Genomic DNA, 25,989 nt, shown 5'->3' with positions numbered 1-25,989 from the left:
GCAGATATGAAGGTTACAAGTAGAATCGGTAGTGCACAATTAAACACACCAAAATGCTTTCCTTTGCTGAAATTCGAATTACTGATCTGCAAGACACACATACTTATTAGCAGAAACTGTTTAGCTCAATGAGCCATCTGACTGGTAGCTTACACTGTACAACATCACACCATCCATCGCCATATCACGCTTTATTTCACAATTTTATCATTTTAATATATGCATTAATATTGTCTGGGCACCTCAATAGTAGTACCCGTTTATCACTTGAATGCAATCTGAAGGTCAGTAAACTATCATATTGCTAACATAGTTGCCTGTTCACAAAGAAAACCATAAAGGTGTGCAGTAACAATTCTGAATTTAAAGTATTGAAATAAGATTCAGGTTTGAATGTTATGCAGGGCATAATTCTATGAACAAGATTGTTTTCTGGCAAATCCTGACTGACCACTGAGTAGAGTTGGGAATCATCACTCTGTTGTGAAAGGCAACATCTCTACTTAATAAATTATGGGAAGACTGTTCAAGGCCATTCCTGGAGTGCTTGTGGTATGGGGCGGAGACTGACTGCACAGTCTAATACCTAGTGTAGTCAAGAATCTGTGCTGTCTGCTGAGCAATCGAGTCTGTTTAAATTTCAGTTGCATGGGGTTAGGTGACCTGAGTATGCTTAGGAAAGTCCATCAAGGCACTGCTTCAGAGACATTAGCAGGAAGCCAGTGGCTTAACAAAATATGAGGGGGGCCCCCATGCACGATATACTAAAGGTGCCCCTCACATTCACATTAGAAGGTGCTGAGTGGGCCTAAGCATGGGCGAATTTTGCGGATCTCGCGTTCGCGAATTTTGCGGATTTGCGAATTCGCAATCCGTAAAATCCGCGAAGTCCCGCGAATTTGCGGATTTTTTTTTTTTTGTGTTCGCCCGTGTTTCTGCCAGTTCGCGAGGGTTTTTACAATTTCGCAATTTGCGAACTTACCTGTCGGGTCGCAAGTTTTGCGAACTTGTTGTTTCTACGTGTCCAGCCTGTTTGGGACACTCTTCTTCATCACTGCCACTCTCTGTCACCACTGCCACTCTCTGACTACTCATGCCACCCTCTGGCCCACCCATGCCACCCTCTGTTTCATCACCACACCCTCTGGTTGTCCAGTGTACATTATTTTCGGCAAAGCAAAGCACACCTTCCCTGCCTCAAGTGACCTGAATTAATTTGGGGCTGATTAATGTGCCACAGAATATTTTTTTAGCTGGCACCTGCTTCCTTAGTGCGCCCTGATTAGTGATCTTTTGCACTTGCTAAGTGCTTTCATTGTTGCAAAATTAGTTACAACACCTGCCCTGCCCCAACTGACAATAATGAATTAGGGGCTGATTAATGGATTTTAACTTCCAGCCTGGCTCCTGCTTGTCTCCCTTAGCTGTAATTCAGGACCTTTGTGGCATATGTGTAACTATTCTGAGGTTCAGAGCAGGGTCACATAATAGTTGCAACTGGCAACTGAACTCTGGAGGGGCCCCTCAGGAAGCACTACAGGAAATGGCTACTAATGATGAGCCTGAACTTTTGAATCTGGCAAGTAGTTTCAGTTTTGCTAAGATCGTATTTCTGCAATTTAGCACTTATTCGCGGGGCGCGAAGTTGTACTGGGAAGCCGCGAACTCACGCGAACAGTGCGAGCAGTGCGAGCAAAATCCGCTGCTCGCGGATTTGCGGATTTTGCGGGAGATTCGCGAATCTCGCGGATTGCGGATTTCCCGAAAATCCGCAAAATCCGCGAGCGAAACGGATTTTCCGCCCATACCTAAGTGGGCCCCATCCCGTATGGGTAAGGCTGGGGCCCTCGCACCGCGGGGGCTGCAGGGGCTTTTGTTACGCCCGCGAAGGAAGCTGCAATTAGGTGTTGATAGGTAAGGCAAGGTGTTTTGGTTGATTTTATCTTACTCTCGAAGCAAATAGAATTTCTGCTGTACGAGTGAGATTTGGTTCCTTCCTTTTAATCTGCAAAGGGCTGACCTGTAGCTTATTGACTTCCATCAAGGCTTGAGTTTATCTGCAGGTCTGTTTGCTTGGTGTACTTTGTGACATCCCGTGGTGCTTAGTTTTACTTCAGGGAGGGTTGGTGGACTGACCTGGATTGGTTTGGCGGAAAGTGTATGAGGAAACCTAATCAAGTTAAGGAGACTTTACTGAAGCCCCTTGGTTTTGCCACCATAAAGTCTTATGCTTCCAGCCATTGCAGACACCGAACAATGATAACACCCTAGGAGCCAATATTTGCTGGATTTGGCTCCCATCTGCAAATGTTTGTTGAGAGGCACGAGTGCACTTCTTTGCAAAGTTCTTGTTTTTTGGAATTCTATCTGAGTGATGAAATAAGGCTAATCGAGAAGACCGGGTAAATAAAGTGAGTTGTAGCAGGATTTAGTTTTGCATTGGGAGGTAAGAGGGATGAGTAGGTGTAGATGGGTGGGTGTCTTGGAGGTTAAAGGTTTTGCAGAAGAAAATTAATTTGAGCATTCACAGTAGGGCGACACAGTTCATGGGGAGGATAATGACTGGTTTCAGGCAGGTACAGAAGGAGGAGAGCAAGTGGACAGCTAAATGTGAAGTAGCTTTGATGAACTGTAGTAGGAAATCAAGGAGGATGTATAGATATGGGTAGCACTAGTTAGGTGACCGAGATCGATGTGTGTGCGTGGTAGAAATCAGTAGCCAGGCAGAGCGAGTTACTGGTCAATTTTGTGAGATGCAAAGGGTGTCATGAATGCATTGGGCTACAGACTGCTGGATATTCGAGAGGAGCCATCTTGCGGATTAGTTGTTTGGAGAGGATAACTTTGCAGAAGTTCTGGATAAACGTCAGGGACGTGTGGGATGGTTGAAACAACATATTCTCTGGCAACTATTTTCGCCTTGCAAACATGTTGACGTGCTTGTTTATGGTGGAAATTCCATCTGTTGTTTGCAGCAGTGTATAACGTTATGAGACACCTTAGGAGAGACAACAAGAAACTTTCTGCAATTAAAGAGCAATATAAATTTGGATATATATAGGATGGACTTTATTTTTTTGTATACTTTTTAAAGTTATCATATAGAGTCGGATAACTGTATTTTATGTTTTAGTTTTGTAAAAATAAATCCATAAGTGAGCTAATAATAAAGAGGAAAAGCAATAAAGAGAAAGAAAACAAGTATATGAAGGGCAAAACTATCAAGTAGAATGTGACGTAAACAAATAAATAAACTCCTGCCATCGTGTCACCCCCCCCCCCCGCCAAAAAAAACACCTCTCATTCTGGTGGCTGAATGAAGCAATCGGCAGGCAATGTAGCTCCTGGACACTGCCTCATACACATTGCCTTATGAAATTTACTTTCCATTACAATAGGCCTAGGTGAGTGTTTGTATGGTAGCTTCCCACAGCAGCTTGCCATCAGATGGAGCTTCATGTCTACTTGTTCCTGAGTTGTTACCATATGGAAACCACCATTTGAGTATTCTACTGCACTGTCGCTGGCAAGAATTGATCCACAGACCCTCTTGCCTTTCTCTCGGTACTAAGTGATGGAGGGACTAGAGTACTTGACTGGGACTGGAGTTGAAGAGCATTTTGTAATAGTTGCATATAACAGCTGGGAGAAGCATCTTCAATCATTATTGTTACATGTGTTTGCAAATGAATGATGGCTACAGCTACTATAAGCAAGTTCTAGTAATTGACTGTTGAGGCAGGTGGAAGATGCACCTTGGGGCTGTAAAGGTGTCTTAGTGTTTACATGTTCGCTCCTGCTGGGTGCAATATCCTAACTGAAGTCAAACCTTTAATTCTGAGCTCTCCCTAGGATAATTTGCAACAAATCCTAAGACCTCTTTGCCTGGAGATCTCACAGTATTCATGAAGAAATATCATTTTGTAGAGCCCATATTTAGGGCTCTGTTGCACTGTAATATCCTGTAGAGGCCTTAACCCCTTCCGTGCGGCCGCGATTTTTCCCGTGTGCGGCCGCCGGACGAACACGGGCGGGGCATGACGAACCCCAGCCGTCATCAGCACACGAGCACCGTAGTGCATGACGGCTGGGGTTCGTCACCAGCATGGAAGGGGTTAAAAATCAGACTAAAGGTATCCAAAGAAGGCTGAATAGAGGGCTGTGAAATTCAATGATTGCCATGCTTATTCACAGCACACATTCTTTATCTATGCCAAGGTTGAAAGAATTCAGGGACCGATTCACAAAGAGCCTCCGCAGTCGTGGTGGAGTCTCTACACTAATGGCGGAATTTCCACAACAAGTGCAAGTGTGGAGACTCCACCACAGCTGCAGTGGCTCTTTGTGAATCAGACCCATGGTGCCACTCTGGCTTGTTCTTGGCGAGTTGCAAGCTGTTTGGTTGGGCCAACCATGCTTCGTTGGTACCATTTTAGTGACCATAATCTGCAGTGTTTGGAAATCAAAAACAGACCTGGCAGAAAATGCCCAGATTGAGGGGGTGAGGGTGGGGGGTTGCTTCTCCTCAGAAGCCCAGGCACTTTGGAACAGACTGCCTATAAATATCAGAGCAGCTTCCTCCCTATTGACTTTTAGAAAACTGCTAAAAACTTGGCTCTTTAACACCTAGTCCTTAGTTCTTTTCTTGCCAAACTTCTATACCATATCTGCTCCAAGACACCCATGGGTATGTGTGTGCTTTAGAAATGTAATAACATAACGTAACAAATCAGATTATCGTTCACCATTGTAGGGGTGGAGATTTGCTGTAATAGTAGTGCAAACACTAATTTCTCTTACCATTAATTACAGCAGCCTGATATGAAATATAAGGAATACAAACTTTTTGTCCTACAGGGACCACTCGGTCCTGTATCTGCCTTCAGTGCCAGTCACCTAATTTATACCTCACCAGTGACCATAGTAATTATGTCCCAGACCCACTGTCTGCATCCTCCTCTACAGCCATAGTAGCCCAAGTGTTATCATCACTGTAAGAAAAGTTCCTCTCACTGTACCATGGTGTGTGATCAAATGTGCTTATGTCATAGTTCATCATGCAATGATCATCAGTATAGTGTAGGTACAATGCTGGGGTTTGTGTCAGTGTGATGAGAAAAGGGGAAGGAGACCTTCCAGGTCAGGCAATTGTGCAAAAGTCTGTCTTCATCGCATTCTGCAGCTATGGGATGAGACAGGCCTGATGCTCCACGATCACTCAGCAGTGAAAGCAAATGTAAGTATGCTCTGTCCAGCATCATGGCAGCCCCAATAACTCCTTTGATGATGGCTGATTATCATGCACTTTTTATGCTTGATGTCGCCTTCTAGCACGTGCGCAATTTTGGTTTACCCTTGTCTTTTGTCTACAAAGGATTGAATTGCTTGTACCTTGAGGCACCAAATTATCCTGAAGTGTACCTCCCTTTTGTCTCGAAGACAACAGGATTTAGAGCTCTTCTCTACTTGGTGGTTTCTACCATTCTATGCGCTAATACAAAACCATATATGGATTGTGTACAGAACGTAAAATATGATGTTCATAATACAATATCTAAACATTCACAAATCATTCTCGGGACTAGTTTGAAGTATTTTAATCAAATTTAATTGAAAGCATTTTTTCAAATATATTTTCTTGTGGGAAGGGTCTCCTAGGTTGTAACTGGAAACTAAGAAACAAGGTCAACTGTTGCCTATAAAATTTTTCTCTTGCTGCTTGGTTTAGATGATATCCGGTTATTTGCCTACATCCGATTCATGACGGGGGATGCTATGAGCAAGCGAGTGAAGTTTGTTCTCATCACTTGGATTGGAGAAGATGTTGGTGGACTGCAAAGAGCAAAAATTGGCACAGACAAATCCTTGGTAAAAGAAGTTGTTCAGGTACGTCAAAGCATATGTGTTTCTTCTATGGAGTGTATGTGAGATTTGGGAAATGGCATCTTATTTCTATGGCAGATATTCCAATCACTGCTCGTCTTGGTTACATTAGTAGGGCTTTTTGGCCTAGAGACAGCTTTTTTGGTATACCAGTCTCATGTAATAAAAAACATTAATGAATAAAATATGAATACATGTATAGAGGGGGTTTGGGCCAGCCCTCTTCGTCCATTGGTCTATTCTACTGTCATTCACACTTTGCTTCCACCTACCACATCAATACGCACGTGGAACTGGGTCAGCCTATTTCAGTCATTTTTTCTCTTCCAAAGTGAGTGACTTGATTGTTTCTTGGGCTTATGTTCACCCGCTATCTGCAATCCAGTGCCAGAGCTGCAAGGCCAATATTGTACTTTGCCAATACCCTTTTCTTTCTATTATTTACCTTTAAAAAACATATTTTTAGTCCTCCTTGTTGATAATGTAAACTGACCTTCATGTTAAAGTAATTCAAGGCCAATAAATAGTACATTTTCTTTGCACTAATAAGAATCGTATTTTCTGGTGAAGTGTATTAAATCTAACAAGGGTTAACATCCCTTTTCTAATTACACCTACCTGCTGGAAGTACCTGTATTGTTATATTATATTACACTTGTGTGCAATGGTTAATCCATTTTTGATTGTTAAATGTTATTGCAAGCATAGTCAATTAATCAAAAAGAGACTAGCTAAGAATGGGGTTGACATGATTTTTATATTATAAGGATCATGGTGACTCAGTTTTGTTTTGTCAAGGGGGGTGGCACCTGCTGGGTGTCCTTTAAAAGCCCTCACCCACCAACCTAGTTGGTGGCATGCTTCATCATCGGGCCCACCCAGTGACACCTAGCGTGTCCCGGGTGTGCTACGACGCCTGGTTACAGCGGAGCAGGTATGTCACTGTGTGTGCGGTGAAGGGTGATAAGTTTGTGAGTTTAAAACGGCTTGGCGGTGGTCCCAGTACCCAGAGGGTAAAGACACTTTATTACCTGGGCCTCCGTCAGCGGTTAAAAATAAGGCTGTGGGACGTTAGAGGCGAGTTACGACCTCCCACGTCCTTTAGAGTGTCAACATGTTTCAGCCAGTGCCTTATCAATATGCTGGCTTTCTTCAGGACTGATAAAAAGGTGTGTGCAATTAAAACTAGTGGGTGTGTGGAACAGGCTATGTGTCTACACGCCCTAAAGTGTATCTATGTGTGAGAGGGGGGATTCCCTTCTCAAGATCACCTGTACATATAACATAAAAAGACAAAGACAAAACATACAGAGGAAAAAGAGTCACTTGGAGATATTTATAATAGGTTATGACAGCCGGCTTAATAGCGTTGGGGTGCAGGCGATGAGCGGCTCAAGTGTAATGGTACTGGTGGTACCATTATGGTGAAAGATCGCACTAGAACTTTGTAAGTGAAGTGGTTAAAAAAACGATATTTACAACAGTGGTGAGAGAGAGGTGAAAAAATGAGGCGTAAGGTCTATTTCTTACGCTAGTTTTAAGTTGTTTTCTCTTCAAGGTTATTGAAGTGGCAAGGGGTTGGCCCTATATGGAAGACAAAGGTAGGACCACTGGGGTTAGGAGACCTGTAGGGAGAAAAAGAGTGGTGGCGCTTACCCATGGTAGAGATGGTCGTTCAGCATACTCACAGGATTTCTGGCCAGCGCCGGCTTTGGACCTGTTGTGCCTCCTTCGCAGAACCGGTAAGTAATGGCCTGTGCTGCAGGTTTATATACTGAGGTTGATTGGTTGAGCGAGGGCACCTGGAGGATGGAAGGAATGGTGGAAAGACTCGAATTGTCGAGTCATGATCGCGCTCAGGTGTGTGCCGGTTGCTTCGCGCTGGTGCGCGGAGTAGTGGGCAAGGTCCGCACATGCGCGGTGCGGCTGACTCGTCGGGCGTATGCGCGGTGGATTAGGTCTGCCGCGCGTGCGCATATTGGGAGTGCTGCCTGTAGGGTCCTATCGGCAGAGTGTGCATGCGCTGGTGATTAGCGCGTGTGTTGTCTTACACGTGCTGGCTCCTATGCGCAGAGGGAGGGCGTGGGCACGTGGAGTAAAGCGCACGTGAGGGATGGGGGTGTGGTGCTGGTTGGTGGCCAGTCTGGAGTGAGTAATTACACTTGTGGGCAAAGCGACCCAATACCTAGGAATAAAAGGTTCTGGGGGTTACTCTATTTACAGGAAAGACGGACATAATCATGAAGGCGGGTTGGCTGTTCCCTGGAATCACAGTTTGGTCAAGGAGTTCCGGGCCAGTCTGGAGTGAATGATTACACTTGTGGGCAAAGCGACCCAATACTTTGGAATAAGAGGCTCAGGGGGTAACTCAATTTACAGGGAACGGGTTAGCTGTTCCCTGGGATCACAGGTTGGTCAAGGAGTTCCAGGGGATGGCATCGTTCAAACCATGTGTAGCAGTAGAAAGACGGTATATCCATCTCTGCTCTTTGCTGAGAAGTTTCTTGTCATTATTGATGGGGCTTTCAGGGATTTGCTCAATGACTGTCCAGGTAAAGTCATTGGGTGTGTGGTAGTGGGTGATGAAGTGGTTGGTCAACTTACTGATGTTCTTCTTGCATCGCATAGTGCTCCGATGCTCGGTTATCCTGGTTCTGATTTTGCGTGTTGTCATCCCCACATATCTGAGGCCACACGTGCATGTGAGTAAGTAAATCACATTCCGTGAGTTACAATTGGTATGGCTCCTTTGGGACCAGATTTTGTTGGGTTCGAGGTTCAAAGTTTTGGCGTGGGATGTGAGATGGCACACACTGCAGTCGTTGCAGGGGTAGTGTCCTGTTACTCTGGGCAGGCCCCATGCATTGAGTATTGTGTTTTCTGGTGGTTTTGTTGGTGGTTTCGGTCGGGTGCTTACCAGTTGGTCTCGCAGGTTGTGGCACCTCTTGTATGCGAACCTGGGTAGTTTCCAATTCCTCTGTCCGGAATTGATGATTCTCCAATGTTTCTTAATGATTTTTGCAACCTCATTGGAGGCAGTATTGTAAGTTGTGACGCAGGTAGTTGGTTGCTCCTCGTCCTCTTTGGTGATGTCTTCAAGCAGTGCTTCACGGTTTTGGTTTCTAGCCCTTTTCTGTGTTTTCCGAATGATGGCCTTCGGGTAACCGCGGTTTTCTAGTTTGGTGGCTAAGTCTGCTGATTGTGATTTGTAATCACTCACATTCGTGCAGTTTCTTCTTATGCGGAGAAACTGGCCAAATGGTAAGTTTTCTTTAAGAGGGCGAGGGTGGAAACTGGTGTAGTGGAGCAATGAGTTCCTCGCTGTGGGTTTGTAATAGGTAGTGGTGACGAGGGTTCCATCCTTAGCTGTAATTACCAGGTCTAGGAAAGGGAGTTGGTGGTTGCTAGCTGTGCTGGTGAAGTTCAAATATGGGTCTCTGCTGTTAAGCCAGGTTAAAAAGCTATCCAGCTCGTTCTGTGAGCCCTGCCAGATGACCAGTATGTCATCAATATACCTGTGCCATTTCAGGATATGGTGACTGAACGGGTTGGTTTCCACAGCGATGTTGGTGCTTTCGAAGTGATGTACATATAATCCAGCCACACTCGGCGCGAAAACACTGCCCATGGATGTTCCGTTTGTTTGCAGGTAAAAGGTGCCGTCGTACTCAAAATAGTTTTCTTTGAGGGCGAGGGTTGCACAAGCCAGTACGAAACTCCTCGGGGTGTGGTAAGGCCAGGATGATTCTTCCAGGATGTCATGCAGTACCTGCAAGGTGGCATCTTGTGGGAGACTGGTGTACAGGCTTTCCACATCAAGCCCTACCAGTAATTGGGTGTCGGGGTCAAAGGCAATGTTGTTGATTACCTGCAGCAGATGTTTGGTATCCTTTATGTAGGTGGGGATCTTTTGTACCAGGGGATTCAGAAAGAAGTCACAATATCTTGAGAGTGGTTCTAGTACAGAATTGATGCCCGATACAATCGGTCTGCCAGGAGGTGGGGTTACCCCTTTGTGTACTTTGGGTACCGTATAGAAGTATGGCGTTCTGGTATGTTCAGGGCAAAGGTATTCGGCCTCCTGCTTGGAGATGTGTTCCGCGTCTGCAGCCCTTTTAACAAGTGTGTGAATAGTGGTTCGCAACTGCTCTGTTGGGTCCTGTTCAAGCCTGCGGTAATTCCTGTTGTCGCTAAGTAGTCTGCGACATTCCGTGTCATAGTCTGTTTTGTCAAGTAGTACGATGCCTCCCCCTTTGTCTGTTGGTTTTATTATTAGCGTAGGGTTGTTTTGAAGGCGTTGTATAGTTTGTCTGTCCTCCCATGACAGGTTGTTGAAATGGTCGGTCGGGTTGAGATTCTCAATGTCATGGTATACTGCCTATTCAAATGTGGTGAGCTCTGCAGGGATGGTGGAGGGTGGTGGGACGAAGGTAGATTTGACTCTAAGGCCCGTGGTATTTGGGTTGTCGTTAATTTGTTCAGTGTCGGAGGTTGGTTTCTCAAAGAATGACTTTAATTTCAGCTTTCTGAAAAATTGGGCTAGTTCAGCATGTAATTTGAATTTGTCAAGTCTGGTGGTCGGCACGAATGACAGTCCCTTTTCCAAGACTGACTGCTCCTTTGTGGATAATGGGGTACTGGATAAGTTGAACACCAGTGACGGTTGGGCGGTGGGGTTTACTATTTGCTCGGTCCTGGTGTTGCTTCTTTTGTCTTCTGGCGTGTGTTGGAACTGACAGGATTTTCTTCTTCTGCCCAGTGGACCTGTGCGTTGTTGTGCTGGATTGGTCTTCTGCGTCCCCGTGTCCTGTGGCCCCGTCCTAAAAAAGGAAAATTGGGGCCCTGGTTGCCTGCAAAGAGCAGCATTGGTCCTGGGGGATACATGTTGGGGAAACCATAGTAGGGATTCTGCATATGGCCTAAGTTTGGTGGGAAACCATAGAATTAGTTTGGTTGTCCTCCTTGCCAGGGGTTAGGCCAACGTTGTCCTCTTCGTCCTCTTCCTCCCCGTTTTTGTGATCCACTACTGGAATCACTCGAGACGGAGCTATCGTCACCTGAGGAGTTGGACACATTAGTCTCCTTGATAGGTGGTGTATAGTTCTCCTCCGAGTATGGGTATACTTGAGCATAGTTAAATTTTTTGAGATCTTTTTCAATTTTTTTAAATTTAGCCTGGGTCAAATAGTCCTTGTACTCATTTATCTCTCTGTTCTGGTCATCTAGCTTTTTCTTGTATGATGTAATAGTGGCTTTGAAGTGCCTCTCTGTGTCTTCGATTTCAATCATTAATGTATCTGACAGGCGTTTGGCTGTTTTTAGGATGAGTATCATCCAGTCCCTGGTACAGTGCCAAGCGATCTGGGCCCAGTCCTTCCTGAACGTGGGATCATCAAGGAAGATCCTGGGTGCGTTGGATACTAGAAGCCCCCTTGGAGCCGAATTAGTTCTGAGGTATTGGGCCAGGATTGTCCCATGGAGGATAGTGCGTATCCTGTTGCGCTTTTTTCTCTGTTAGGGTCTCCCAATCAGTGGTCTGTGCGATAGTGCTAGAAATGTTAAAATCCGCTTGAAAGGACGGGTCAGATAGTATATCTGCCAAGTCACTTTCAGTGAAGGTCAAGCCATGGTCTAGTCTATTTTGAGTACGACGGCACCTTTTACCTGCAAACAAACGGAACATCCATGGGCAGTGTTTTCGCGCCGAGTGTGGCTGGATTATATGTACATCACTTCGAAAGCACCAACATCGCTGTGGAAACCAACCCGTTCAGTCACCATATCCTGAAATGGCACAGGTATATTGATGACATACTGGTCATCTGGCAGGGCTCACAGAACGAGCTGGATAGCTTTTTAACCTGGCTTAACAGCAGAGACCCATATTTGAACTTCACCAGCACAGCTAGCAACCACCAACTCCCTTTCCTAGACCTGGTAATTACAGCTAAGGATGGAACCCTCGTCACCACTACCTATTACAAACCCACAGCGAGGAACTCATTGCTCCACTACACCAGTTTCCACCCTCGCCCTCTTAAAGAAAACTTACCATTTGGCCAGTTTCTCCGCATAAGAAGAAACTGCACGAATGTGAGTGATTACAAATCACAATCAGCAGACTTAGCCACCAAACTAGAAAACCGCGGTTACCCGAAGACCATCATTCGGAAAACACAGAAAAGGGCTAGAAACCAAAACCGTGAAGCACTGCTTGAAGACATCACCAAAGAGGGCGAGGAGCAACCAACTACCTGCGTCACAACTTACAATACTGCCTCCAATGAGGTTGCAAAAATCATTAAGAAACATTGGAGAATCATCAATTCCGGACAGAGGAATTGGAAACTACCCAGGTTCGCATACAAGAGGTGCCACAACCTGCGAGACCAACTGGTAAGCACCCGACGGAAACCACCAACAAAACCACCAGAAAACACAATACTCAATGCATGGGGCCTGCCCAGAGTAACAGGACACTACCCCTGCAACGACTGCAGTGTGTGCCATCTCACATCCCACGCCAAAACTTTGAACCTCGAACCCAACAAAATCTGGTCCCAAAGGAGCCATACCAATTGTAACTCACGGAATGTGATTTACTTACTCACATGCACGTGTGGCCTCAGATATGTGGGGATGACAACACGCAAAATCAGAACCAGGATAACCGAGCATCGGAGCACTATGCGATGCAAGAAGAACATCAGTAAGTTGACCAACCACTTCATCACCCACTACCACACACCCAATGACTTTACCTGGACAGTCATTGAGCAAATCCCTGAAAGCCCCATCAATAATGACAAGAAACTTCTCAGCAAAGAGCAGAGATGGATATACCGTCTTTCTACTGCTACACATGGTTTGAACGATGCCATCCCCTGGAACTCCTTGACCAACCTGTGATCCCAGGGAACAGCTAACCGTTCCCTGTAAATTGAGTTACCCCCTGAGCCTCTTATTCCAAAGTATTGGGTCGCTTTGCCCACAAGTGTAATCATTTACTCCAGACTGGCCCGGAACTCCTTGACCAAACTGTGATTCCAGGGAACAGCCAACCCGCCTTCATGATTATGTCCGTCTTTCCCTGTAAATAGAGTAACCCCCAGAACCTTTTATTCCTAGGTATTGGGTCGCTTTGCCCACAAGTGTAATTACTCACTCCAGACTGGCCACCAACCAGCACCACACCCCCATCCCTCACGTGCGCTTTACTCCACGTGCCCACGCCCTCCCTCTGCGCATAGGAGCCAGCACGTGTAAGACAACACACGCGCTAATCACCAGCGCATGCACACTCTGCCGATAGGACCCTACAGGCAGCACTCCCAATATGCGCACGCGCGGCAGACCTAATCCACCGTGCATGCGCCCGACGAGTCAGCCGCACCGCGCATGTGCGGACCTTGCCCACTACTCCGCGCAACAGCGCGAAGCAACCGGCACACACCTGAGCGCGATCATGACTCGACAATTCGAGTCTTTCCACCATTCCTTCCATCCTCCAGGTGCCCTCGCTCAACCAATCAACCTCAGTATATAAACCTGCAGCACAGGCCATTACTTACCGGTTCTGCGAAGGAGGCACAACAGGTCCAAAGCCGGCGCTGGCCAGAAATCCTGTGAGTATGCTGAACTACCATCTCTACCATAGGTAAGCGCCACCACTCTTTTTCTCCCTACAGGTCTCCTAACCCCAGTGGTCCTACCTTTGTCTTCCATATAGGGCCAACCCCTTGCCACTTCAATAACCTTGAAGAGAAAACAACTTAAAACTAGCGTAAGAAATAGACCTTACGCCTCATTTTTTCACCTCTCTCACCACTGTTGTAATATCATTTTTTTAACCACTTCACTTACAAAGTTCTAGTGCGATCTTTCACCATAATGGTACCACCAGTACCATTACACTTGAGCCGCTCATAGCCTGCACCCCAACGCTATTAAGCCGGCTGTCATAACCTATTATAAATATCTCCAAGTGACTCTTTTTCCTCTGTATGTTTTGTCTTTGTCTTTTTATGTTATATGTACAGGTGATCTTGAGAAGGGAATCCCCCCTCTCACACATAGATACACTTTAGGGCGTGTAGACACATAGCCTGTTCCACACACCCACACACCCACTAGTTTTAATTGCACACACCTTTTTATCAGTCCTGAAGAAAGCCAGCATATTGATAAGGCACTGGCTGAAACATGTTGACACTCTAAAGGACGTGGGAGGTCGTAACTCGCCTCTAACGTCCCACAGCCTTATTTTTAACCGCTGACGGAGGCCCAGGTAATAAAGTGTCTTTACCCTCTGGGTACTGGGACCACCGCCAAGCCGTTTTAAACTCACAAACTTATCACCCTTCACCGCACACACAGTGACATACCTGCTCCGCTGTAACCAGGCGTCGTAGCACACCCGGGACACGCTAGGTGTCACTGGGTGGGCCCGATGATGAAGCATGCCACCAACTAGGTTGGTGGTTGAGGGCTTTTAAAGGACACCCAGCAGGTGCCACCACCCCTTGACAAAACAAAACTGAGTCACCATGATCTTTAAAATATAAAAATCATGTCAACCCCATTCTTAGCTAGTCTCTTTTTGATTAATTGACATATAAACCGGGGATCTGGACTAGCTATCTGGTCCTCTCTCTCCCTCTTGATACACGTAATTGCAAGCATAGTGACATCATTTTTAGGTGATGAAAGTTAGAGGCAATTAGATCTGCCAGGAAGCATTACAAACAATGTATAACAAGAGCAAAAAAAGATTGGGATGAGGCACACTGGAACAACTTGAAAAATGCTAGCGACCGTAAGGACTCCAGGTTATTTTGGCATATAGTGAAATGGGGACATGATAGGATAGAAGAAGCAAGTACTAATAATGTCCCCCAGGATGCTTGGGTAAAGTTCTTTAGTGAGCAGTATGCTTCTAGAGATCAGGCAGTGGATAGAAGGTACACGCATGGTTCACCTACTGGGGATGACATCTTCACTAAGAATGAAATACTCGCTGCCTTAAAAACTGTTCGTAGTGGGCGGGCTCCTGGCATTGACGGGGTGCCGGCAGATGTTTTCCTGAATGACACTGATAGATGGTGCAGATACATTCTTCTGTTGATAAATTTGATTGCGGGGGGGGCAGATATCCCAGCGACTTGGAGGGGCGCTGAAATCATCCCTATATACAAAAAGGGAGATCGGGCACAGCCTGGTAACTATCGCCCCATTAGTTTAATAGACACCATCCAGAAAATAGTGGGCCGAGTAGTTGTCAACAGGTTGCTGGATTGGGTTGATGAACACAACATTTTATCCCCCGTTCAGGCCGGATTTCGCAGGGCAACCAGCACTGTGGATCAAGTCTTCCGTTTCCAACTAATACAGTGGAAGATCGTGGTGCTAGGGGGAGGCAGCCTGTATGCAGCATTTGTTGATTTGCGGGCTGCCTTCGACCTGGTACCGAGGGCAAAATTGTGGGAAGTGCTTGAGACACTAGGGGTCCCTGGGGATCTGTTGATTTTAATTATGCGACTGCATGAGGGCAACTATGCCAAAATAAGATGGGGAGGATACGGGAACAACACTGCCGAATTTCCTGTTGAGCGCGGGGTTCGGCAGGGTTGTTCAATGGCCCCTACTCTGTTCACCCTCTTCATTAATGGTGTTGTTTCCCGCATGCAATCTCAGGCTGTGGATGCCCCTTCTCTCGCTGGGGAGAAGGTCCCCATTTTAATGTTTGCCGATGACACTTTAATTTTATCAAAAACCCCCAGTGGCTTACAAAAAGCATTGGCAATATTTGATGGGTTCTGTACTGACCATGGACTTGAGGTGAATGCGACCAAGACAAAACTCATGGCTTTTAACCCACATAGAAATTTTAAATCGAATATTACCATGAGTGGCCGCATACTCGAAGTTGTAACATCCTTCACCTATTTGGGGATCTTGATCTCCAATGATAAGTGGCAGCAACACCTTAACATCGCTACATTAAGGCACAAGCAGCTATCTGGGGCTATAATTAAGGAGCACAGGAAGTCAATGACTAAACCAATCAAACCACCACTGACAATATACGAGGCAAAAGCAATTGGGTCGGCCTTGTATGGTGCGGAGCTATGGGGGTATGAAAACCTCCATGAACTCCAACTATCCGAAAATAAATTCTTGAGGTCATTGACGGGTTCTCCGCAGAGCAGCCCACTATTGCCCCTGCGTTACGAGTTAGGTAGAAGAGAGCTTACGGAAAAGGCCAAACTGCGCCCGATATTATTCTGGCGCAGACTTTGGACCACACCAGAACTCTCTCATTATGCGGAGGGGTTCTCTGATATCATTAAAGCCGATCGTTACAATAAAATCAGGTGGCTTAAAACATTAAAGACTGCACTGTTCAAACTAGAACTTCATGCCCTATGGGCAGACCCTGCTGGGGCTTTATTTCCCTCTAAGACTGTGTTAAAAGACATATTTTGGGAACATGTAGCTAATAGTAGCTTACTTAACACCAACAGTGGGACTATGACCACTGGCTACTTAGAAACTAAAATGTTCCCCATCTATGAAAAGTACTGGGACTACATAATGAACCCCCTGGATAGGAAATGTTATTTCAAATGAGGGTAGGTTCGCTCCCACTTTGTAACTTAACAGCTAAATGGAAAACAGGGGGGGCAGTACTATGTCCAGCCTGTGGGGTAGGAAAAGAAACCCTAGGTCATTTTCTGTTTTGTTGCCCAGTATATGCTGCCCCAAGGCAAGCCTGGTTGGCTCCTATGTTTAGGAACTTAGGTACAAAAAGTAGTATGGTGGCCCTGCGTATAGTAAAATCTACCACTGAAGAATGGATCAATATTGCAATCGCAAAGTATCTGGGATGGGCGTGGGTTTTAAGAATGAGACTGCTGGCAAGTTAAATACTGCCACCAAGTCGCTCAGAGACTGCTAGACATTTGTCTATTCTCTGTAACTTTTAGTAAATAGCCAGAGACTGCTAAACTAACGTTTATTCTCTGTAAATTTTTTAATTGACCAGAGACTGCTAGGCACTCGTCTATTCTCTGCTTATGTAATTTGTCATCGGCTTAATATTGTTTTTTTTTTTTTTTTTTTTTTAATGCAATGAATTCTTTTTAACGTATGATCTACTGGGGATATTTACATTGTTATCATGATCATTCCCCTCTGGTCTCTATTTGTCGACGATAATGATTTTTGCACCTGTATATATGATGTGTCATTGTTTTTAAATTGTCAAAATACGTATGTGCTTGTTTGATTGATCATGTAAATTTAATTGCTTTTTTTAATTGTATGTATGTTTGTCTTGCTTTTATGAGTAATACTCGAATAAAGCACTTTTTGAATTGAATTGCTAAGTTTTTCTTTTTGTGATATATGCTTGCAATAGAAAAGAAGACGTGTAGGCATCGCCTCAGCTTGTCAAAGACATACATATAGGCTTTACCAATGTTTGATTTCAATATTAGCCACAATGGTAGTCAATAGTAAATTAACTGTAACAGTTCACGTCAAAAGCATTGTATTCGAGGCTAGTGAATGTCATACGTACCTGGCCTGAGACAATGATCTCTGCTGGAACACACATCTGATCCCACGGTATGCACATTTGAAGGTGTAGCTGCCTTTTATGGCTTGTTGACAATCAATCATATTTCACCCAATGTTTCCATGCTTGCAATATAATATACAGGCTTTCGGCGACCAATGCTGCTTCGTATGTTCTGTAAACATTTACATCTGCCACCTACTTATAGATGTCAAAGTAAAATTGAATATGCATCAGAAAGTGTTAAGTTATTGGTTATTTGTTTAGCGCCTTAATGAATCGGCATCAAAGCGCAGATAATAACTTCTAATTGGTTGAGGTCATTTAAGGGTGGCATCATTAAAGGGGATCTTCATAATGTTTCTCTTGGAGTTGACCTTTGCCTGGACTCCCCAGTGGCTGAATTTCCTATTTTGCCCTCTGAGACACTTTATTGCCATTCAAGGAGCTTCATGACTGGAGATTCTCGCCTGTTTGTTTCCACATCTTGAGCTTCCTGCATGGATAGAACAACCACATGGGATATATGGAAAAGCAATCTTATCTTGGGGTTTGGAGAACTTCTTAGAGGGCTGGATGGGCCAAGGAATCCTAAGATCACATAGCCCCAAAATGTGTTCTGTTGTAGCAGTACAACACCTCCTTACAAACTCATACATGGATTGCTGCTACAGAGACATCATGGCCCTGTGCATCTTGTCAGGCCCTGAAGTGCTGGAAAGGTTCTTTAGAACTGTTTGTAAGACCTGTGTTTTGCAAGCAAAATCTTTTGAAAATTGTGCTTAGCCCACATAAAAAGCTTTAGGTAGCTAATCACCAATAGCCACCTTTCCTCTGCTCCATAGAGGCGGCCAGCCTTGTGGACTATGCTGGGCCGGTGTCATATAGGTCTGATGTTAAAACATTCTGTAGGGTTATTTCTCTCTCTGTCTAGCCTGAACATTTAGACAGGTCTGAGCAGACCTACTCAAAATAAATATTGCTATGCTGTCAAGGTAACTGTGTATTACCAACGTTTATATTTAAAGTTCTAACTCAATATATTGCAAGTCAGTATTATGGAGTTAATATTTGTGCAGGTCATTTTTAAAAACTCAGTATTTTGACTCCCTACCTTCTCAGCCCATTTCTGCTCATTCCTTTCCAACACGAATTCCCACCTGTGTCTAGGCATTAATACCATTTACACAGGATCACAAAGAGACATTGGAGAGGTCAGCACAGTGGTTCGCTCTAGCTGGTCACACCAATGGCTAGCATTTTCCTAGGGGAGATGTCATCAACCTAGTGCACTATTGAGTGACAGGTTCTTTTTCCAGATGCGTTTGTACATGTGCATCAGAAAAGGTGGAGTACATTTCCAAAGACAGGGTTGGACGCTGAAGGTCAAGTAATCATAAACGTAAGTTAACTCTGTTAAAAAGGTGCAAATGCGCATAAGCCAGTGATGAGCCTTGGCACACATAATTGTTTGTACTTTCATGCTGCCAAGTGTATTGTGGGATCCAGGAAAGAGTTCTGCGCATCCTGGATTGTTTAGGATTTGTGCCAGTTGTATCTTGGGCTTCAGAAAGTTGCTATTCTGTTCACCTTGAATACCGTGTGGTGCATTATGGGGTGCAGGGAGCAGTTGCACATGTCCTAAATTGGTTGCTGCTGTTTCCAATAATGTCTAGGGACCCAGGACGCAGATCTGCATAATCTGCACTGGACGTTAACCTGCACAAACCAAATCTTATTATTCAGGCTACCGGCCTATACATTCTACACTATGCATTGCAAAACACATCTTCTTATCTAGGAAGCACAGATATGTAACGTACTATAGCTGGTGCAAAGCACTTCTTGTTATCGAGGACACCTCTGTGACCAGCACTAGGTGATAACATGTTCATCTTGTTCTACAGGATACAGATCTAATTAATCTGCACTAAATGGTGGCAAGCTAGTCTTTTATGCAGGACTCAGTTCTGCCTAACCTGCACAAGATGATGCAAATCACATCTTGTTATCCGGAGCAAAGATCTGTGTATTCTGCGCTAGCCAATAACCGGTACATCTTTTTATCCTGACTCTGGTCTACATAACCTGCATTAGATGTTGACAAGCACACGTGTTTATCCTAACTCAGACCCAAGTAAAATGCACTAGACAATGCCAAGCATATCTTGCTTTCCAGGACACAGATCTTTGTGATCTACATTAGATGGTGCTTGGGGATTGTACATCAGAATAATATAAACAGAAATCTCATCTACATAAGTATTGTGCCCTAAATAATGTTTACCCAAATATTGTCCAGTTGGATGTAGAATTTCTTTTTTTAACTCCAGTGAGGCGCTATTTTAGTAAGCGGTACTTAGTGCACAGTATTTCAAATGACATTTAGGGCATGATATTTGGGAACCTGGCTGGTTGTAGATAACTGTAGTGAAAGAAATTGGGTTATTAGTTGAGTAGGGTGGAAGCCCACTCAAATATTAACACAATCCTTTTCAGGGTGAACCACAAAAGTCACTAAATAAGCCTCTGCTTCACCCTCAGGTAGCTTGGCACAGGCACACTAGATATGACATGTTACATTCTTGGCTAAACCTAGAGGCAATATGTAAAAAGTGTATGCTGCACTTAAACAGAAATACAGTGAAAACACTACCAAAAAAAACCAGTCTAGAAAGGGAAAAAATATATTACTGACAAAAATGACACAAAAATTACAAACATCCAATCAGTAGAACAAGAGTTATACATTTTTAAAGTGAAAATGAAGTCTAAAAGCCCAAGGTCATGTGGGACTGGCAGGGGTTGTAGCTTCCGGGGGGCTCTTTGGGGTGTTTCACCCCCCTAATAAGTGTAATATTTAATAAACAGTTGGGTACAGGAGCTTTCAGTTTGGATATGGTAAGGTGTCTGTTGGATTTCACCTGGGATTATTAAATACTCACTCAGACAACACCCACATGTAACATAACTATACTTATGAGTATGAGGACCAGCCAGTGACTGTAATGAAGTGTGCATACAAACACACACTCGCTTTCCGCTCCCACCCCCTTTCTCTGTTTTAACTCCCAATGTTCACTCCTTTCCCTTTCCAATAGCCCCTAAGCCCCCCCTGATTTGTGCTGCTTCTCATATAATGATTAACATGATATGCCAGCGTGATTGTCAGAAAATCTGAAGCTCACCACCCTCCAGTTTTACTGACCAAGCTACACCCCTTTGGACCGGGGTAAAGATGCAAGGTCAGGCTGACTGCGAAGGAGTGCCAGTTCGATGCAGGAGCCAGGTTTGTCCCATTGAAATGTTACCTTGTCAAGTTTGTGTGAGAAGTTGCTGTTCCCGTAGATCCGGCTCCAAGGAGGTCGCTGTTGGCACGAGAAGCAGGTCGGTTGTTGCCGATGGTCACGGTTGTAGCACGAAGACCCAGTCATTGCTGTAGCATTGCGTTGGCGGTCAGCGCAGGCTCTCACAGTCTGTGTACTTCGAGACATGTTGAGGGAATGAATCCTGATTTTTAGCCCAGCCTGGATATTGAGGATATCTGTATTGTCATTTGTTGTTAATAATGGGGACCCCCCCCACCCATTAATTTAGTAGCTGCAACGATATACAAAGTGCATGTTACTCTCAAGCCTTGCGTTGGTGGTTGTCACAGATGGTTGCTGTCAGTGAAAATGATGGATCCTGTTGGAGCTTGTCATTGGCAGTCTTCACGGGCGGTCATTTCTCTGTGCCAAGAAGTCACTTAAGTCCCCAGTAGCCCAAAACCTCTATCTTTACTTTGAGTTCAGGTGGATCACACTGTAATACCAACCAAGGGTCGAGGACCTGAGGTCACCTCTTGGGCACCAGGGCTCACTCGAGCAGAAGCCCGTATTAGGGCTCAGGCAGATCTAGAGCAGGAAAGTTGGTGCTGATCAGCTGGGAAGATTCAGGATAAAGGAAGCTTGTTGTGTACCTGTGGTTAAGCAGGAAGTCAGACAAATGGTCCCTGGAGTCACTTTTGGGGAGCCTGAGTTCAAAGCAAGCATGTCGAATATTCCTTCTTCAGACAGAAGAGCATTCCTTCCACATGTCTAGGAGTGTTCTGTTGAGAGGTTCTGAAGCTGACACGTTTATCTCCACTGCTAGCCTTTCGGTGGAGGATTCCCCCTTTGTGTATCCTTCCCTTTTTCCTGGGTTTGGCTCCAAACTGTCTAGGGTAACAGAGGGCAAGGAGGCGGTTGTATGTGATGTATGTCAGTGACAGGGTAGGCAGCCCTTAGAAGTCGGTGACAGGATGGGTAAGCCCTGACACTACCCTTTGAAGCTCAAGCAGGGTGGAGTACAACCCCTGGACATCCTGCTCAGTGAACACTCCACTGCCCTACGAATATGGATCTTTTTCTCCGCATACCATTACCCCGCATGCTGTCACAACGCGGTCGTAACAACCACCGCTTTGTGACAACGCATGTCATTATCCCGCAAGTCATTACAACAACTTGTGGAGGGGGAGGCGCTGGATGTTGGAATAGTAAAATTTACTATTACAACTCCAGTCTGTGCGGACTGTAGGGAAGGTGTTGGATTTTAAATCCAACACCTTCTCCCCCCTCCGCAATTCGTTGTAACGACTTGCGGGATAATGGTATGCGTTGTGACCGCATGAGGGGATATGGATGCGGGGTGAAGGTCATTTACCCTGCCCCACACCTAAGGCCTTTTTGTCTCCATGATTGGTAGCAATAAACAAAACACCACATGAGAGCCATTCACAGTCATGTGAACCTGTACTCTGGTAGAAAAGCACATTTGTTTAAGACAGAAAAAATACCAACTTTCTAGCAGTTGCATTTTCAGAATGGTTACCTAAAATCATACTTTGCCATTAAATAAGATTTTATATTACAATTAAATAAAAAGAAACAGCATTCCGCTGATTGGTTTCAAACTGAATGTATCACTTATTAAGAGTAATAAGGTAGCCCAGTGTTTATCTGTGGAAGAGATAGCCTTGCAACAGTGAAAAATGACTTTAGGAGATTTTCACTGTCAGGACATTTAAAACTTAAACATGTTCTACTTTTTAATTACCACATACCCTGCCCTATGAGCACTTAGGGCCTAACTTAGCAGTGACTTATAAGTATGAAGAGGAAAGGTTTAGGCTTGGAAAAAGGTTTACTTTGCCAGATCGAGATGGCAGTTCAAAACTGCACTACAGCCTGCAGCGCCAGGCCTGAGACATGCTTTACAAGGCTACTTTCATGGGTGGTACAATGAGTGCTGCACCCCACTAATAGCATTTAATTTACAGGCACTGAGTTCAATTTAGTACCATCTACTAGGGATGTTTAAGTAAATTAAATGTGCCAATTAGGTGTAGGCTAATTTTGCCATATTTTCAAGAGAGAGCAAAGCACCGTACCACTGATTAGCAGGTGGCACAGTGCATAGAGTCATAACAGCTAACACAAATTGGTTAAGCAAAGAAAGGCATAAAAGACAAAAATCTGGGGTGACCCTGGGTAGAGGATCAGGTCCACCATGCAGCTTAGAACATTTGTAAGAGTGCAGAACGAACGTTTTCCTCGAGGTTATTATTGCTGGAACCAGCTTGCGTTAATGGCTAACTAGCTGCATTGTGTGCTGGTTTGTGATGGGTGCAGCAGCAATGTAGACAATTTGTACCAACCGCGCTGGGCTCCGGTGAGCTGTGTTTATTCAAGTATGTGATTAAACAGTTGCAGATTGTTGAAGCACTCCTGCTGCCTAATAGGACTTAATCAGATGTCACATGTGCAAACAATGGAAGCTTGCTCTCTGTTCAAGGAGTAAGTTTGTATTGCTGCATTACTGCCAGGTGGCAATGGCATACTCAGTTTTTTACACAGATCACACTGGTCTGCAGGGGAAAGTGGGAGATTTTCTGCTAGACCAGGACCTCTAAAAGTCCAGAGAATGGATTGATAATCTACCTTCGTTTAGGAAGTTCTCCCCTAATTTTGCTATCAGTCCTTCGTTTCTACCGGTGGTTGCAGAATTTACTTTTTATCATCAGGGTTTGACTCGGAGTAGTAAGGAAAAGGGCAGAAAATTGTGAAAATAGGAGGAAGAGAAAGAAGGGAAAACTGTGGTGAAGGGAGAAATCAGATCTGAAAAAGAACTTGCAAGGATCCAAGAGGCAGGAAGTGTAAAAAGAGGCAAGAGGTGAAATCAAGACTAAGCACCTTTTAGTATTTAGGAGATCATCATCTGGCATGTGGAAACACCAGTGGCTGCTCACAAGAAGATCTTTGGGCCAGTGCATTAATGTGTTTTGCACTGAATATCACTTCCTGCACTGGGCTCTGATGGATTGATGGTGTTAATATGCCTTCTGCAACAATCCCTAAGTTCTGATCTAACACATGCACAAATTGATCAAAGAGACTGCATAAGTTGCTATTCACTCCAAATATTATGTTGATAGGTTGAATGTTTTCACATATTTTGGATTACTGTTTTCACGTGGCCACAGTATATGTTTGTGTGTCCCTGTGGTCTGATTGCACACATTATCTGGAATGAGACTTCGATCTACCATCTCAACAATAGTTCTGTCTACTCTCTAAGTTTTACTCTTCCTTTAGTATTCTTAAAAGTGCATCACACTGAGAAACGTCTGCGGTGGGACAGGATTCTTAGGTGGTGCACTCGCATTGCAGCCCTGTTAAAGTCTCCTACAACTTCTTTTTAGGCCATACTTCAGACCGCCTAAGGGGTCCTATTAAGTAAAGGGCGCACTTTCCTCATGTGCACTTGACGCACCTTAAAACCGGTGCGCTGGGTGCAAACAGGGAAAGTGTGCCCGATTACATGGAATGCGCTGCCTCCAGGGCAGCTGAGAACTTGCACTACCCTGGGTTCAGCGCATTCAGGTGAAAAAGAAGTGGCTCCATTGAAGCTGCTCCATGTTTCACTGTGCTGGCAGCAACCTGCCTTCACTTTTAAAGGGGATTAGAGATCCTCTTGCAGGCGGGTGCAGTGTGCGACTGCTTCCGCCTGCAAGGGGATGTCTGGGAGGTAATTTCTCCCCCTCCAGAGGGCTTCAATCAGGGGGCGCACTGACAAACTTCAGTACACATTGGACGCGTTCCCACCCTTCCACATCACGGCCACATAGTTAGTATGTCAGCAATACAGTCTGACAGATTGACACCTAGTCACAATCTCTGGAGCAAGGGAAGCAAATATATCCCGTCTATATTAATTCAATTTGCCCCAGATTTTCTCCCATTTTTGTTTAGGACAACCCTTGTTCTCATAAACCAATTTTCGGCCACAAAGCAACAGCCAGTGCCTTCTTTTCAATTGTACAGGCATAGCACCCTTCCCCCCCCCCCCCCCCCCCCCCCCCATGACATCCAACATTGCGCTTGGCTATCGCCAGACCCAGGGTCATCCAGGTCTTGCCCAAATGGTTCAGATCAGTTTAGTCCCAAGTGGTGAGGAAGCACCACTAGGCAAAGAGTGGCATTTCACTGCGGCGCAGGCTGCTCAAACAATTTACAACATACTCCCAATAGCGCTGCACAGGCATTTGTAGGCTCTGTGCTCGTGCTTTCTGTTTTATTTTACTGTCCCTTAAAGCCAGGGTTTGTCTGGCCATGACGGATAGTAAAAAGTGGCTATGTCTGCCCATCCTTATTGGGAGGATGGATATCTAGCCCATTCGTTGATGTCCCTTAATCCGTCGGGCCGTCAGAGAATTTTGGGTACGGCGATGACTTGGCCAAACCTATGGTCCATCGCATATAAATTGGGCGGGTGGACCACTGTGTCTGTGGGGAGGGAACTTCATTGCTACTGTTCCCTCTCTGCCAACAATTAAAGCGGCCCCTAAATCATCTATAGAAACTGATTACGTTAGAAAGAAAATATACCACCATCAGGCCCATCTGGGTGCCTTGTACTCCGTTACATACTTAGTATTATTACCTAAAATGGGCACCAACAGTTGTGCCAGAACCTGCTACGACTTTGGTTAGGATAACACATATCAAAATGCATTGACTGTAAAGTACATCTGTTAAAATGAGTGGCTTAAAAGTAGCCCAGGCCTCGGAAAATCAGGTGTGTGTGACAACTGCATGAGTTTGATATTTCTGACATGTGTCTGACTCTCTACACGCCGACAAAGGGCCTTTTAAATGCATTCTCCACTCAGCAAATATTTGCATTTTTCATTATACTTTGGCTCATTAGATAAGACACTACACCATATCATTTAACTAAAAAAAAGGGAAATAAAACCTAATTTGTATGTGGTGAAAAGGTTTCATAACTACTAAACAACAGAATAGATTCATACTCCGTTTGTTAAAGAAACCTTTGATTGCGAGAGGGACTTAAGTTGGGAATGAACATGACCATGGAAAACAATCATTCGAATGCTCTGTCATAAAAAGTTCCCAAGCACTCTCTTTCGATTGGTGCTACATGCATGTATATGGTGTGGACAATGTGATTAATGCTTAGAGTGCCACTTTCTTCACTGTGCT

The 25,989-nt window shown here is 44.8% G+C and overlaps 1 protein-coding gene across 1 annotated transcript in view; it reads left to right on the top strand.

Annotated features, from left to right (window-relative positions):
- Positions 1-25,989, top strand: part of COTL1 (coactosin like F-actin binding protein 1) — a 76,650-nt gene that overhangs the window by 29,076 nt on the left and 21,585 nt on the right. Inside the window, exon 3 of the mRNA XM_086945846.1 lies at positions 5,729-5,886. Within this exon, the coding sequence (XP_086801972.1) occupies positions 5,729-5,886 (158 nt within the window). The remainder of the gene's footprint in view (positions 1-5,728; positions 5,887-25,989) is intronic.

The sequence above is a fragment of the Lissotriton vulgaris genome, chromosome 12 (genome assembly GCF_964263255.1).
Source record: "Lissotriton vulgaris chromosome 12, aLisVul1.2, whole genome shotgun sequence".
NCBI classification, from domain to species: domain Eukaryota; kingdom Metazoa; phylum Chordata; class Amphibia; order Caudata; family Salamandridae; genus Lissotriton; species Lissotriton vulgaris.
The sequence above is the reverse complement of the archived record's forward strand: the minus strand, read 5'-3'. Positions and strand labels throughout refer to the sequence as shown.